Source organism: Curcuma longa, unplaced genomic scaffold (assembly GCF_044706935.1).
Source record: "Curcuma longa cultivar G26 ecotype Majalengka, Jawa Barat unplaced genomic scaffold, ITB_CL_G26_1.1 contig_25761, whole genome shotgun sequence".
Lineage (NCBI taxonomy): Eukaryota > Viridiplantae > Streptophyta > Magnoliopsida > Zingiberales > Zingiberaceae > Curcuma > Curcuma longa.
The window spans coordinates 1-13553 of record NW_027432873.1 but is presented as its reverse complement, the minus strand read 5'-3'; the positions used below and the strand labels follow the sequence as shown (position 1 = coordinate 13553).

General features: G+C 40.9%; 1 protein-coding gene, 1 long non-coding RNA gene and 1 pseudogene across 6 annotated transcripts; 2 read left to right on the top strand and 1 right to left on the bottom strand.

The window, feature by feature from the left end:
• Positions 1-1543: 1543 nt before the first annotated feature.
• LOC141818722 (protein IQ-DOMAIN 31-like) lies at positions 1544-5567 on the top strand (annotated as a pseudogene).
• Positions 5568-8277: 2710 nt separating this feature from the next.
• Positions 8278-9826, top strand: LOC141818724 (uncharacterized). 5 transcript variants are annotated; one of them, XR_012600990.1, is made up of 3 exons: positions 8278-8714; positions 9013-9566; positions 9631-9826. It is a non-coding gene; the product is annotated as an uncharacterized LOC141818724 (long non-coding RNA). The 5 variants fall into 5 exon arrangements; XR_012600991.1 differs by having other exon boundaries at positions 9006-9566; XR_012600992.1 differs by having other exon boundaries at positions 8287-8714; positions 9409-9566.
• Positions 9827-10871: 1045 nt separating this feature from the next.
• Positions 10872-13471, bottom strand: LOC141818723 (uncharacterized). The gene is made up of 3 exons (XM_074706176.1): positions 12945-13471; positions 11335-11458; positions 10872-11247 (listed from the first exon to the last, which is right to left on the bottom strand). The coding sequence occupies exons 1-3, from the start codon at positions 13469-13471 to the stop codon at positions 11221-11223; spliced, it is 678 nt and encodes a 225-aa protein (XP_074562277.1). The 3' UTR covers positions 10872-11220.
• Positions 13472-13553: the final 82 nt, after the last annotated feature.

Sequence of the window (13553 nt, the reverse complement as noted above, 5' to 3'; positions counted from 1 at the left end):
TTTTGTTATAATCCACGATTTAGTCAATTTAGTGAGATATATTTTCGTTAGCTATTTACTGGAGCTTCATCATATGAGACCCATGTACTAACAGTTCATATACAGGTAACATACTTTCATAGAACTAAGATTTCTTGGAGATATATTTCAAGATAACCAGGCATCATTTGAGATGTGAAATATTCTTGCATGTGTAGAACACAATATTTACAGCTTTCTTGGTCTACATGCATAAAGGAGAGGAATTCTCTTTTACTATCAATGATACAGGTAAGGAATCCACTTTGAAAGTCAAGAGTTCCAGTATAATTGTACCTCATCTTGTAGGCTAAGTTGACTGTGATATATGGCAACCTGTTCCATGGTGCCCTCACCACCAGATTCAAGAGTGAAACCAGACAATTTGTCGCATGCTAGTAAAATTCATTAAAAACTTGTTAGTTTCTTATCTAAAGTTTTGATGAACATTCTGAACTGAGGTATCAATCCATGGCCAGCATGTTCACACTTAGTGCTTGTAGCACTGATTATAAGGACAAAGTAGCATTGATCAGCATAGGAGGAAACCCTAGTCAGTTGACTTAGATGAGGAAGCTCTATTCAATGTCATGTGAATTGTGCATCTTTGCTCACTCGTGGAAGAAGCATTGCACAGATCCTGTAGGTGAGAGGGAAAGGGAATCTGTTTATGAGTTTTGGTTACACGAGTTAATGAATAGTCGCTTAAGCGTGTATTGGTTATAATAGTTGTCTTCCCTAGGTTGCATCTGTAGCAATGGTGGTTCTACAATACGTGGATTGGAAGGACCTTATGTAATCAATGCCAACTAAGAGGTGGGTGGCATATGACAGATCAATGTGTTTGTTGAGGTAGGTCACCGCTGCGTGACTGGTTCAGTTTCAGTCCATAGGATAGGTGGAATGATAAGTTTAACCTGTCCTGACCATGATGGAATAACATTTCTATCTTTGATTTTAGCCAATCCCAAACAGTTGGGATATATGTGGCCACATGATGATGATGTAAAACTTCCTACTATTTAGCCAGTTTTGGGGCTTATAGACAAAGCTTCCCATTTAAGTAAAAAAATGGTCTTCCAATTGGTCTATTTATCGCCATTAGTATTCTCTTTCAATTGACAGAAATGAACTGATTTGAAATGCTGATAGTTGGTAAATTATATACTTCTAACTTTCTTCTTATATCAGGTTTCTGGAATCTTTATCTTAGAGCAACTTTGTTATTAACATGAAATCGTGAGGAAATTCAAAAGTGATCCAATTATTGACAAATGAATTACTAATGTGATATTGTTTCCTATGTTGTGATTTCAGTGTGAATTTTGGATTTCACTAAGTTCTTCCCCTTCCATCATGTCACTGGTATCTGTTAGGGAATCCCTTTATGTGATTCTCAAGTTATACTGACCTTTCTAATTTTCCAAATTTAAATTAGGACTCTCAATCCATTAAGTGACTGATTTTCATAGTTAGTCAAGTTCTCATGTGCATAGTATTAATTGTTTTCTCAATTTCTTTTCAGGATCCGATAGCACAAGATACTTGGAAAGGGAAGTTTTCATCAAATACATATATATGGAAGGTATATTTGTTCTGTCTACTTTTTTTAAAGCAATTATCCAGGTTAGCTAGTGTGACTGTCTCAACTAAAGCCTTTTGGTATCAAACATGGCTATGGCTCGATTTGAAATACAGTTTGGCTCAAACTCTTCTCAGGATATACACTTACCATATCCATGTTGTGTCATACAGTTTGGCTCTATCACTCACACTCAGCATATATGCCTCTTGTACCCATGTTAAACAAGACAATGGTGTGGGTATGAAAAAAGAGTCCTAGTAGCTGAAATAAGAAGAGATCTAGAAGGAATATTACCTGGGGATTTGCAGGTCAATCACATCATGCTCGGAGAAAAGGAAGTTTGGCAGTAGGGAAGGAGGGGACTACAGCGGTTGCATTGGGAGGCATCTTATTGGGATAGGAAGAGGAAGGGGGTGTTGCAGTTGCTCGTGTCAAGATATATGGGAGGGGGTGATGGCTGGCTTGGTTCTTCCTTTTATTGTGTTCTTATCCTGTTTGTAGATTGTGTATCATCATAATCTAGTCGTTTCACTGACAACTTCATTTCTTTGTGTGGTTGTGAGTGATGAAAAGATAGGAAAAAGGTAATATTTGTGGGGTAATGGAGGAGAGCACCAGGCCTATTAGGTTATATTTGGGAACATTTCAATAAGCCCTCCAAATTTTTTAGTAATTTCAAACTTCCCCCAAATTATGACATTTCAAAATATCACCAAACCTTTTTTTAAGTCTTTTCAAAATGTCCGTTAAACTATAAACAATAGGTTACATAGATTTGATATATTGCGCGACGAAAAAAACGCGACCCCATGCGCGATCGATCCACGCCGTCTACGCCCGATCGCGATCAACAGCAGCCGTCCAAAAATCACGATTGCACAGTGTTTTTCCTCGGACCTTCGCCGCTTCCCGGCGTCCGTTCATCGCCGTCCGACCACCGATTGCCGCCCGACCGGACCCGTTGGAACCGCAACTCACCGGTGGTCCGGCGGGTGCCGGAGTCTGGCCCCGATTCGGCCGGAATCCGACCGAATTCCGGCCGAAATCAGCCAACAGACACTGTTGGCCCATTTCGGCCGGATTCCGGCCGGACTCCGGCCGCGGTCGACGCGCCCGGCGCCGGCGCGTCGACCTCGGCCGGAGTCCGGCCCCGATTCGGCCGGAATCCGGCCGGATTCCGATCGAAATCGCCGCCAGACGCTGGCGGTCGATTTCGGCCAGAATCCGGTCGGATTCCGGCGAAATCGGCCACCAGCGCGTCTGCTCTGTTTCGGCCGGAATCCCGGTCGGATTCCGGCCCAATCCGGCCGGAATCCGGTGCCGATGTGTGCGCCGTCGAGTTGCGCTTCCAACGAGCCCGGGATGGTGGCCGGCGGTGACCGGACGGCGATGAACGACGGCGATGAATGCGGAGAGGTCCGGCGGTCGCGCACGGGAGGTGGGTTTTTTCGTCGGGCAGGATATCAGACCTGATAGGTTACATACATTATATGCTGCAGGCATTATATATACATTTGCTATATATTATATAAACTATATATTACATTATATACATTAATATTTATATTTTTGATCCATTTTCTCCTTGCTCCCATGCCTAATTTGGACCCCACCTTATTATGATGAGTTCCCTTTCCTCTTTTTCTAAAAAAATGGCTTAAGTGCTTGAATTAATACTGTGTCAGATACCTTCATCTAAGTGCAAGATAGAAGCTTGGTATGGAAGCATTTGGTGACATGCAAAATGCTGCACTGCACTCACTGCTGAACTCTACTGATGGCTTGGCATTCTGTTTTTTACTATACCAATTTGTTTGCTATCTGCTACCATATGTTACATTAGCCTTTGTAAAATTATCATCTTTGTCACCTGTGCTATTAATGCCATGTATCTATGATTTTTTTAATCATTTTTTTATTTTTTTTATTGTTTTCGTATAAACTGATCCACCAACAAATTTCTCTGCTTACGAGTTATTCATGTTCTGCAGCTTCTTTCTTCATCAATTCTTGCAAAATCTCTGCAAATTAATTACGACAAAGGTGACCCAAATTCAGTCTTCAGCTGGTTAGACAGATGGACCACTATCAGTTTCACAGTGCCAACGGTCAAGTCGAAACGGAGAATTACTTCGAAAGGCCAAGCAAACAGCGCTGTGGAATATGAATCAGGAAAGTCAAGGCGCGTGCGAAATAGTTCTGCCTCAAATGTTGGAGCTGCTCAAACAAATACAAACAATGAATCTGAGAAAACAAAGAGGAATCTGAAAAAGGCGAACAATTACTCGGCAGAAGGCATACCGGAACAAGCACAATCAGAGCTTGAAAGGGTAAAACGTAATTTAAGAAAGATATCATCTGCAATGCTGCCCCGTTATAACATATAAAAAAATAATAAAAAAATCTGTGGGACCCACTTCTGACCTATTAACGCGTTCAAACTTTTGACGATTGGAAGTCAGAAATCAGTCCACACTCTCTCCTCCACATCATATGTTTGCCCATTAACGGGGCGTAGTTGTAAAGGATGTTGGAAGTCAGAAATTATTTGAGAATCCTGAGTCAAGGGAGTTGTTGTTTCCATTGAAAAAACAAAGAAGGATAATGCTGTAACACCTACTATGAAACTGGATACTGAAAATGTTTCTGGACCAGTGTAGCAGATGAACAAATTGATGTGCTGCCTGATGATAAACCATCGAATGAAACACAACTATTGCAGGAGATAGATAATGCTGAGAACAACATAGTGATGAGTGAAGAAGTAAGCTTGAAGGAAGAACAACTTTGTCATGAAATCCAAAAGACCAGCAAAAGGAGATCTTTCTCAGCAGCCAAATTAGAATATCCTGAAAACGGTTTGCCAAATATTCCTGTGCTTCCTAGTTACATGGCTGCAACTGAATCTGCTAAGGCAAAATTGCGTGGGCAAATATCTCCAAGGCTAGTGTCGGACTCTGTCGACAAAAGTGAAGTTACTAGCCGACACTCTCTACCGTCTGCTACCAATGGCAAGATGAGTTCGCCCAGGACAAAGAGACCAGTTACAGTACAAGGTAGGGATGTAAATGGTATGAATTCATTCCTTATCTTCAATATAGATGCATTTACTTTGTTATTACTTCCACCTGTAATTTGATTAACTCAAAAATATATTTCAACTACTCCTAGCAAGTAGTTTGCTTTTTCAATATTTTCATCACTCTTAACCCCATTAATCCTGTTAATTCGTCGAACGGCATAGTAACATGGTGGGCGTGCTATGTGCATGTTATGTTACATTTTTCTTAACTAACAATGTTACTAGCTAAATGGTGAAGTGTGCAGGATATTCGATTGCACTTCAAAATGATTTTTAGTTGTTTTTTTTTTTGCCGAGAAAAAATTAGCATTACAAGTGTTTGTTGTGCATATAAATAATTAGGACCGGAGTGATATCAAAGTCATTATTATTATTCTTTTGCTCATTCATTTTTGCGTAGAATTAAATCTAGTGAAACTCCATGTATAGCTTGAATGGCAATTTACGATCTAAAGTCGCAGAGAGGGACTAAAATTTTTAGATACAATATACTGTGCATTGTCTTCATTTTCATGGAATGGTCTTCAAATTTGGGCACTAGAAACTCTTCATAGGAATTCATTTTCGTTGGAATTGGTCTTCTAATTTTCTACATGTGCAGATCGGGCGATTCAAGTGGGTTGGAGGCGGTGAATTTTACTCGGAAAAACAAATCCACTGTCTGGAGTAAAATTTGAGTTTAATTGGAGTAGATTTTTGTTTCCTATTTATTTGCTCGATATTGTGCTCTAGTGCATTCTAAACTTACTGATTTGAACGGATCAATGTGTGGTTTGTTCCAATAGCATCCATATGCCCTGCGTATGTGTCTGCCTGTGCATAGCCTTCTTATATCTGCAGGGTTAGCAATCAATCAGCTCTTGCTTTTCCTATGTATTTAACGATGTGATATGAACATTTGAAGTTTCATGGTAACTTATGAATGTTGAGGGAACACTGATGCGAGGTAGAAGTTAAGCAATTACGGTGGATGGATATTTCTAACCTAAGAAGAATTCGAAGCAGTAATTTCTGTTTGCTGTTACCATACGAATGAAGCCTATTGTGGGTTTTATATAAATGTTATGCCGTGTTTGTGGTCTTGTATATTGAAGTGATGTGAGGTCCGGTTTTGCCCCATTGAAGTGACGGTCCATTGAATCAATGTGGCCGATATGGGGGCCGGCTGGCTCGTAGATTTTGGACAATTAGGGTTTAAGGTTTAGGCTCCCCGGGGCAATGGTGCAACGGTATGACAACCGGGTTGTATCTACAGGACCCACGGTTCGATCTCCAACTACGGCGTATTTATAAGAATTTTCTTTCAAATGGGGAACGCAATCAAAGGATGCTGGGCATCTGGATTGGTCGCTGTATGCGCTTCCCAATTTACCTTGGTGTCGAAGAAAAACTTCTGTGGGACCGGACCGATCACATTCAAGGATTGAATCCATGAAACTGACTAGGATTTATCTTTTTTTTAGACAATTAAATTCAACACGAGCTACATCGGTAGCCAAGGCACATTAGTAGCAGTTATCGGCCCATTATTCTTCGTTTCGTACAGGTACGTTCACTATAGGCCCAGATGCAGCCCACTAGTCTTTGGCTTCAATCTGATTGATTCGTGAATTGAGAATTTATTTTTCTAATTTAAAATAAAAGTAAAAAAAAATAAGTGAGAGTTCAATTTATTTAATCTGAAATTAAATTTAAAATTTTTAATATTATATATTATTTTTAATATATATTTTTCCTTTTTTAATAGATTGATAACTCGTTTTAAGGTGAATTGTGATAAAGATTTCTTAATCCATTAAGACGGCGAACAGATTTATCTCGCCGCATAATTAAGTTTTGATGGATTGATCTCACCGTTGGATTTATCTGTTTGACCGTACCACTTTTTTTTTTTTAAATAGATTAGATTGCCACACGTAAAGTCAAACAGGGTCCACATTTCAGTTCATTAAAATGAATGAGTTTCCCGCCATTGGCTTCATCAATTTAAATGGGCCAAATTTTGACCCAGCACAATGGGTTGAATTTCAGCCTGTTAAAGACAACAGCCAATCTCGGCCCGCCAAATGGGCTGGATGTGAGTAGATGGATAATATGGACCAAATCCCGACCTAGAATCTGTTCGATTTCGGTCCATTAAAGCTATAATGGGCTACAATTCGGCCCACTAAATTGGGCTACATTTGGACCCCCTACATTCCCATTTTGGAACCATTGAAAGAAAGCCCAGATTTCAATCACGTATTTCAACATGGGCCGATTCTCCATCAGCATAGGCCCAGAGTTTGGCCTATTAACAGCAATTGCCACCCAATATAGGCGCCTAATTGACCCAGATCATAGGCCAGGCCCAGATTTCGGCCTACTACACTTACTTTGGGTCGAGACATTGGGCCATTTTAGAGAAACTGAACCCACATTTCACCTGGGCTGAGCAGAAACAAACAAGTCGGGCCAACCCATTAAGATCGACTTGGGCCAACTCGCCCATTGAGCTACTTACTGATGGGCCAAATTGTAGCCCAGTTTTAAGCCCAGACGACATGATGATTATTAGTGAACAAGGAAAATTGATGAATATTATCATACAAATTAAACCAAATAAATCATCAACAGTCGACTAATTTAGATGCGCAGTAAGAACACTCACAATTGGTTCAACCACACCTACACCAGTCAAGTATTTAAATAAATCTATCACACATAAGAAGGAAAAATAATATAATAATAATAATAATAATAATAATAATAATACTTTGAATGTAGACTTTTCTGCTTGAACCAAAACCAAATCTGAACAACCATACCTCTCCACTAATCGAACCAAACATTGGTCCAAGATCACAGATATGAATGTTCCCGTCAAGAGCAGCTCCTGGATGCGCGACTTTTCCTCAGCACCACTCCGAAATGAAGACGGGCGAAGATGCCAAGGATCGTCGGGGACCTGCAAACACAGACACCGTAAGAAAGAAGGCCGATGTGACCGGCGCGACCACTCCGATGCCTAAGTCAGCTATCTGGAGAGAAAAGTGATGAAAGGAAGGAGGTGAAGAATGAGAAAAACATACCTCCCCCCGCTGGGGGGTTCTCCTTATATATCGGAGAGGAGCTCCGTACTACGGAAAGAGTAAGGTGAGGATTACTCCTGTGGTAGGGTCCGTACGAGTAGGGGAGTGGTGCGAGGATGGCAGAAGACAGGTGACGGTACTCTCCGGGACAGGGGTGTACTTCGGGCAGCAGATCGCCATACCTGGCAGAGAAATGTCAGACTACAGTACAGAGGGAGGAGTGACCGAGGGAGAACAGGGCCAGCTTGTGCCGGATTCGGTTCGGGCGATTTGAAGACGTGACCCAGCGGCATGGCGCAGAGTCGACTCGACGGTATCATCCGAATCCTTTGATGACGAACCGGCCTTTCGGACTCGGATCGGGCTTATCCGGAGAGTTACCCAGGGATTCGGATTCGGGTTGCGGGGCCCCAGTCGCACACTTACGGATGGTTGATTCGGTTCGGGCATCCTTCGTGATCAAATCCGCCTCCGTATCTTACGACCGTAACAATGAAGAGAAATGATAGAGAGCAGGAAAATGTAGCAGGAAACATAGCATGACACACGTGGCGGTCCACGTGTGTCATGCCACGTGGACTGCCACGTGGGTTTCATGTTCTCTCCCCCCCTTCCCCCAAAATCCCGAAATCGAAGCCTCTTCGCCATTTCCCTCCTTCGGCGAAAACGCAAACCCTAACCTCGTCTCTTCCTCCTCCTCCTTCGCGCCGTCTCTTCCTCCTCCTCCTTCGCCAGCTTCCATTTGCCGCCGTTGTTGCCGCCGAGAGGACCGCGCGTTCCTCTTCTCCGCGCCGCCTCCTCTTCTGCGCCTTTTCCTTCTCTTCTCTGCCGCCTCCTTCTTCCTCCTCCTCCTTCGGCGAAAAAAAAGGGCTTCCTTTTTCATCTTCTTCCTCGACGGGGAAGCACAGAAGTAGCAGAAGGACTTATAGTAGCTGCTAATTTCAGGAAGAGTTAGAAGGTTAGTTTTTCGATTCTTGTATATTTCTCGTGTTTTTTTTTCCCTTTGTGTAGTGGATTCCCTTGAACCATAGAATTTTTTAATCTTACTCTGTCACTACGACTGTTTATTTTGGTGAAGAGTTAGGAGTTCACTTTATCAATTCTTGTTTGTTTTCGTGGTTTTCTTTTGTATGGTGAAATTGGTGAGGAATCTGGAGATATAGTGTTTTGGTGTCGGATCTGTGAAAAGATTTTTTGTCATTTTTTTTGAGGAATTTGTTGAGCTCTGATGGCTTCGATTGCTTTGAAGTGTGCAGTTTAATGGTCGTAGGAGCTACTGTGCTACGTATAACCAAAGGGCTTTTCAGGTCATGGTTTGGTTATGGTTTTGGAGTGTGATTGATTGAAGGAGGTAAAGGTTTCAGTTCGGGCTTTTGGTGTTTTGAATTTTGACTGCTAGTTTTCCTAGATTTCACATGAATTTGGGGTTTTAATGTGCAAACTAAATGTATCGTCATCCACCATGTGGTCTGTATACATCTTAAGGTCTTGTATCCTTTTGTTAAGAATTGGGAAGGGAACGATGCTACCTGTGAGTTAACACACATGAATTAAGCTTGATTATGTTAGTTGAAACCATTTTTGTTAGGATTAGGGAATTTGTCATACTAGGCCATCTTCAGAGTTTAAGGCCCTGTTTATTCTTGCGGAAGGATGTGAGCGTCGAGGCAGCGTGGGGCTCTCTCACACTGGCATCACCATTCCAAGAAGCCAAATTGGGAAGAGCAGGAGCAGGGATTGCTTGTGCCACAGCAGCAGAAAACTTACTGAAGCATCAGTTTCATTCTGCAAGTTTAATGGCGGTATCAAGGTATGATTTACTTTCCTCTGTGAGTTTTTTATTGTGCTGAAGGATTTGACATCTGTATTTACAGAAGGACTGGATGAAGGACCGCGGTTCAATCGACCAGCTTCATCAGAAAAAGGATGCAGATCTTCTTCCTTTTTGCAGATTAGAGAGCTTTAGATCCACAGCTTCAATCGACCAGCTTTAGATCCTTTTTGCTTAACAATCTTAGCTTTTGAACAAGAAAATTAATGGCATTTAAGTATTTGGTTGTGTATGATGAACTTGTTTCTTGTGAGGACAGAAATAACTGCAGGGACCAACTTTTGTTTGAGACTCCAATGAACTCTGACTGCATATGACAATTTGGACAATCATTGCAAGTCATGGTAACATTTTTTTAACGTATTTAACTCTTCAATATGGAGATCAAAAGTATCGTTTATATTGGATTTCACTGATTGCAAGAGAAATAATTGATGTGAATGATTGCAAGAGAAATAATTGGATTTGCTATCACCTACTGAACCTTCCCTCCGGATTTGTTAGCACCATTTCAGCAACGCATACTCCAGAGCAGTTCAACAAGCTTAAACCAAACCCCCTAATGGATCATTGCTCGGTGATCAGACAGTTTCCTCTAGTAATCACAGGAGTGACTTATTTAAGATTCAATCGATATGCATGTAAGTTTTTTTAAAAAATTTATTTTCACCCCTTTAACCAACCAATTTACTGTAAATTGATTGCATCAATCATAGAAGAATGCAATTGACAAGTTTCAGTTCTAGCTGAAAAGTATAAGGTTTTCGTAAAGGGATCAAAAATCATTGAACAAATGAAGATTACAAGTTTCAGTGCTGCTGTTCTTAGTCTGCTCGAGATTGGCCAGCACGAGAGGAAAGGATGATGCCGACAATGAGACCATAGAGAGCAAGAGCTTCCGCAAAGATGAGTATAAGAATCATTTCAATTCCCCAAGACATTCATTGGATATATAGCATGGCCTACACATTGAATGAACCAGGATTCAAGAATCATGTGGCAATCACAAACTACTGAAACTTACATTCTGAAATTAAGTACACAATATGTTCTTTTTGAAAACAAAAATTGAGTACACTTTTGCACAAGATGTTTCTGTTCATGTAAACTACATCAACATAGTCATACAAGAGTTAACAAATATCACACACACTAGAAAGCCAACCAATCTCTGCGCAAATGCAACACCATTATAAACTTCAAACAGAGGTCTAATATGACAATTTAAGCATCAAAAGTAATACAACTTAAGCATTTATAGCTTTCCAAGCATACTTTGCCACTTTTAATGTTCCAAGCAAAAACAATTATAACTCCAACTACAAGTTTGTGAAATACAATAAATTAAATTCAGTTATATTCATCTGAATAGAAAGCTACACGTGTGACAATCCACATTATCAAACACATCATCACCACAAGTAGTTGTCGATTTCTTTTCTTTGTTTTATCCAAATCAAAGAGTAACTTGCAATTTTGGATCTTCAACTCCTTCATGGTATCCTCTACACTTTTGGTGTTAGCCTCTAACTCCTTCATTACATTCTCTCCAGTTTTAGCATCATCCTCCAATTTGGTTATTCTTCTTAGCAATCCTGGTATTACTTGTGTTGATCTACTACACATCTCATCATCAACCCATGTCCAGAAACCACACCCCCTTCATTTTGCAATTCCAAGTTATTTATGAGATTAAATGTCCATATTTTACACAAAAAATTGACAAATAATGTTAACTTTTTCCTACCTCAAATAGTGAGCATATAGCAAATCTCCTTCCTGGGTTATCAACAGTCCATGAGGTGATGATTTTCGCCGTTAGTCCACATCTGCATTTCGATGTATTAGTGTAGTACTTAGGCATTTTTAACCTGCAAGGACAAACATACTTTATAAATTACAAACTCCAAACACCACTAAAAAATTTAAACTTCAACAATATATGAATCAATTTGCATCATCACAATATTAACATACAATAATGAGCCGACATCCTATGGTAGATATCATGGTATACACAAAATACAAGAATTTAAAGATTATGCTCTAAATTCAAAATCAAATATGAAATATTTACAGGCTAACAATGAAATATTTACGTTTCCATCGATCCGATCTCAGAACTCAGAAGAACAAAAGATGAGAGATTAAACAAAAATCAGGCTACCAACCAAGTTCAAACCTAGCGTCAGCTCTAGGTGCCTAATGATGTTGGCAATCTCGAGAAAGAGCCCGTAGTCATTGCACAGAACCTGATGGGATTCATAGCTTAGGAAAAGGATGTGGTGAAAAACTTGACAGGAACTGGAAGGCAAGAATGCCTACCAAGACAGCCATGAGGAAGGAACATTTACAAGTTATAGAGGGAGATGTTGCAAATAATTATTTCTAAATGGTACCTCTACAAGGATTTGCCCTGGCTGATTGCAAAAAATTGGGCTTGCTAATAACAAGCATATCATTCAGGTCAGCCTTACAACAGGGATGCTTGCTGAATGAAGACGTACACCGAAAAATTGAATTCTAAGAGACTGATTGAGAAAACAGCAATTACAATTTTTTGTTCATATCATTTCATTGACCAGCCACATGAATCTTATCCCTCTAAAGACAATCATGATCAGAAAATACTGTACTAAAATACAGACAAATATTGGGGCTCTTTTTTGCCTAATTTTCAACCAACAGAACTTAAGCTTAAGATGCATAGATAAAGAAGCTACCTTTACATTTTAAAGATAATACCCCAAGCCAGAGTTTATAAAAGAGTAGCAATCAGAAATAAAACGGACAATGATTAAAAATTATCATTTTTTATACAAAGGAAGGCAAGATGCAACCTTAGTGTATGTATATATAATAAGAGAGGTCATTTAGTGTCTAATATACACTGCCAAGTAACAACACAGTTGCACAAACACAGCTATATAATCTCTCCAAAAAGACGGCAGCATTGCCAACCACTTGTAATACTAGAGGAAAATTTTCAGTGGCATATATGACAATGGTAAAAGTGAAAATAAATTCTTCAATGATCAGCATCATAAGATAAACATACCCAATATTAGAATGTCTAGGAGTCTAATTTTATACCTTAAGAGCAAAAAATTGGCTTGTCCACTTGTGACGAACAAGCTGAACAATTCCACCACTACCCTTTCCAACTACTTTCACCGCATCCAAGTCATCCAAACTCAATGTATTATCCAATGGTTTGATAAGAGGTGGCTGGATTACAATGCAAGAAATACTGTGAGACAAAGCTACAGATTCAGCAGAAGGAACCAATTGTATACAGAAAACTTAAGTACTTAATTATGAACATGCAAAAAAAGGTTAACGATTGACATGTATTACCATGAAGCAGCGCAGAGGAGGAGGAAGAAGGAGGCGGCGCGGAGAAGAGGAGGCGGCGCAGAGAAGAGAAGGAAAAGGCGCAGAAGAGGAGGTGGCGCGGAGAAGAGGAACGCGCGGTCCTCTCGGCGGCAGCAACGGCGGCAAACGGAAGCTGGCGAAGGAGGAGGAGGAAGAGACGGCGACAGAAGCTGGCGAAGGAGGAGGAGGAAGAGACGAGGGTTAGGGTTTGCGTTTTCGCCGAAGGAGGGAAATGGGTTTTCGCCGAAGGAGGAGGAGGAAGAAGGAGGCGGCAGAGAAGAGAAGGAAAAGGCGCAGAAGAGGAGGCGGCGCGGAGAAGAGGAACGCGCGGTCCTCTCGGCGGCAACAACGGCGGCAAACGGAAGCTGGCGAAGGAGGAGGAGGAAGAGACGGCGCGAAGGAGGAGGAGGAAGAGACGAGGTTAGGGTTTGCGTTTTCGCCGAAGGAGGGAAATGGCAAAGAGGCTTCGATTTCGGGATTTTGGGGAGAGGGGGGGGGGAGAGAAACATGAAACCCACGTGGCATGACACACGTAGACCGCCACGTGTGTCATGCTATGTTTCCTGCTACATTTTCCTGCTCTCTATCATT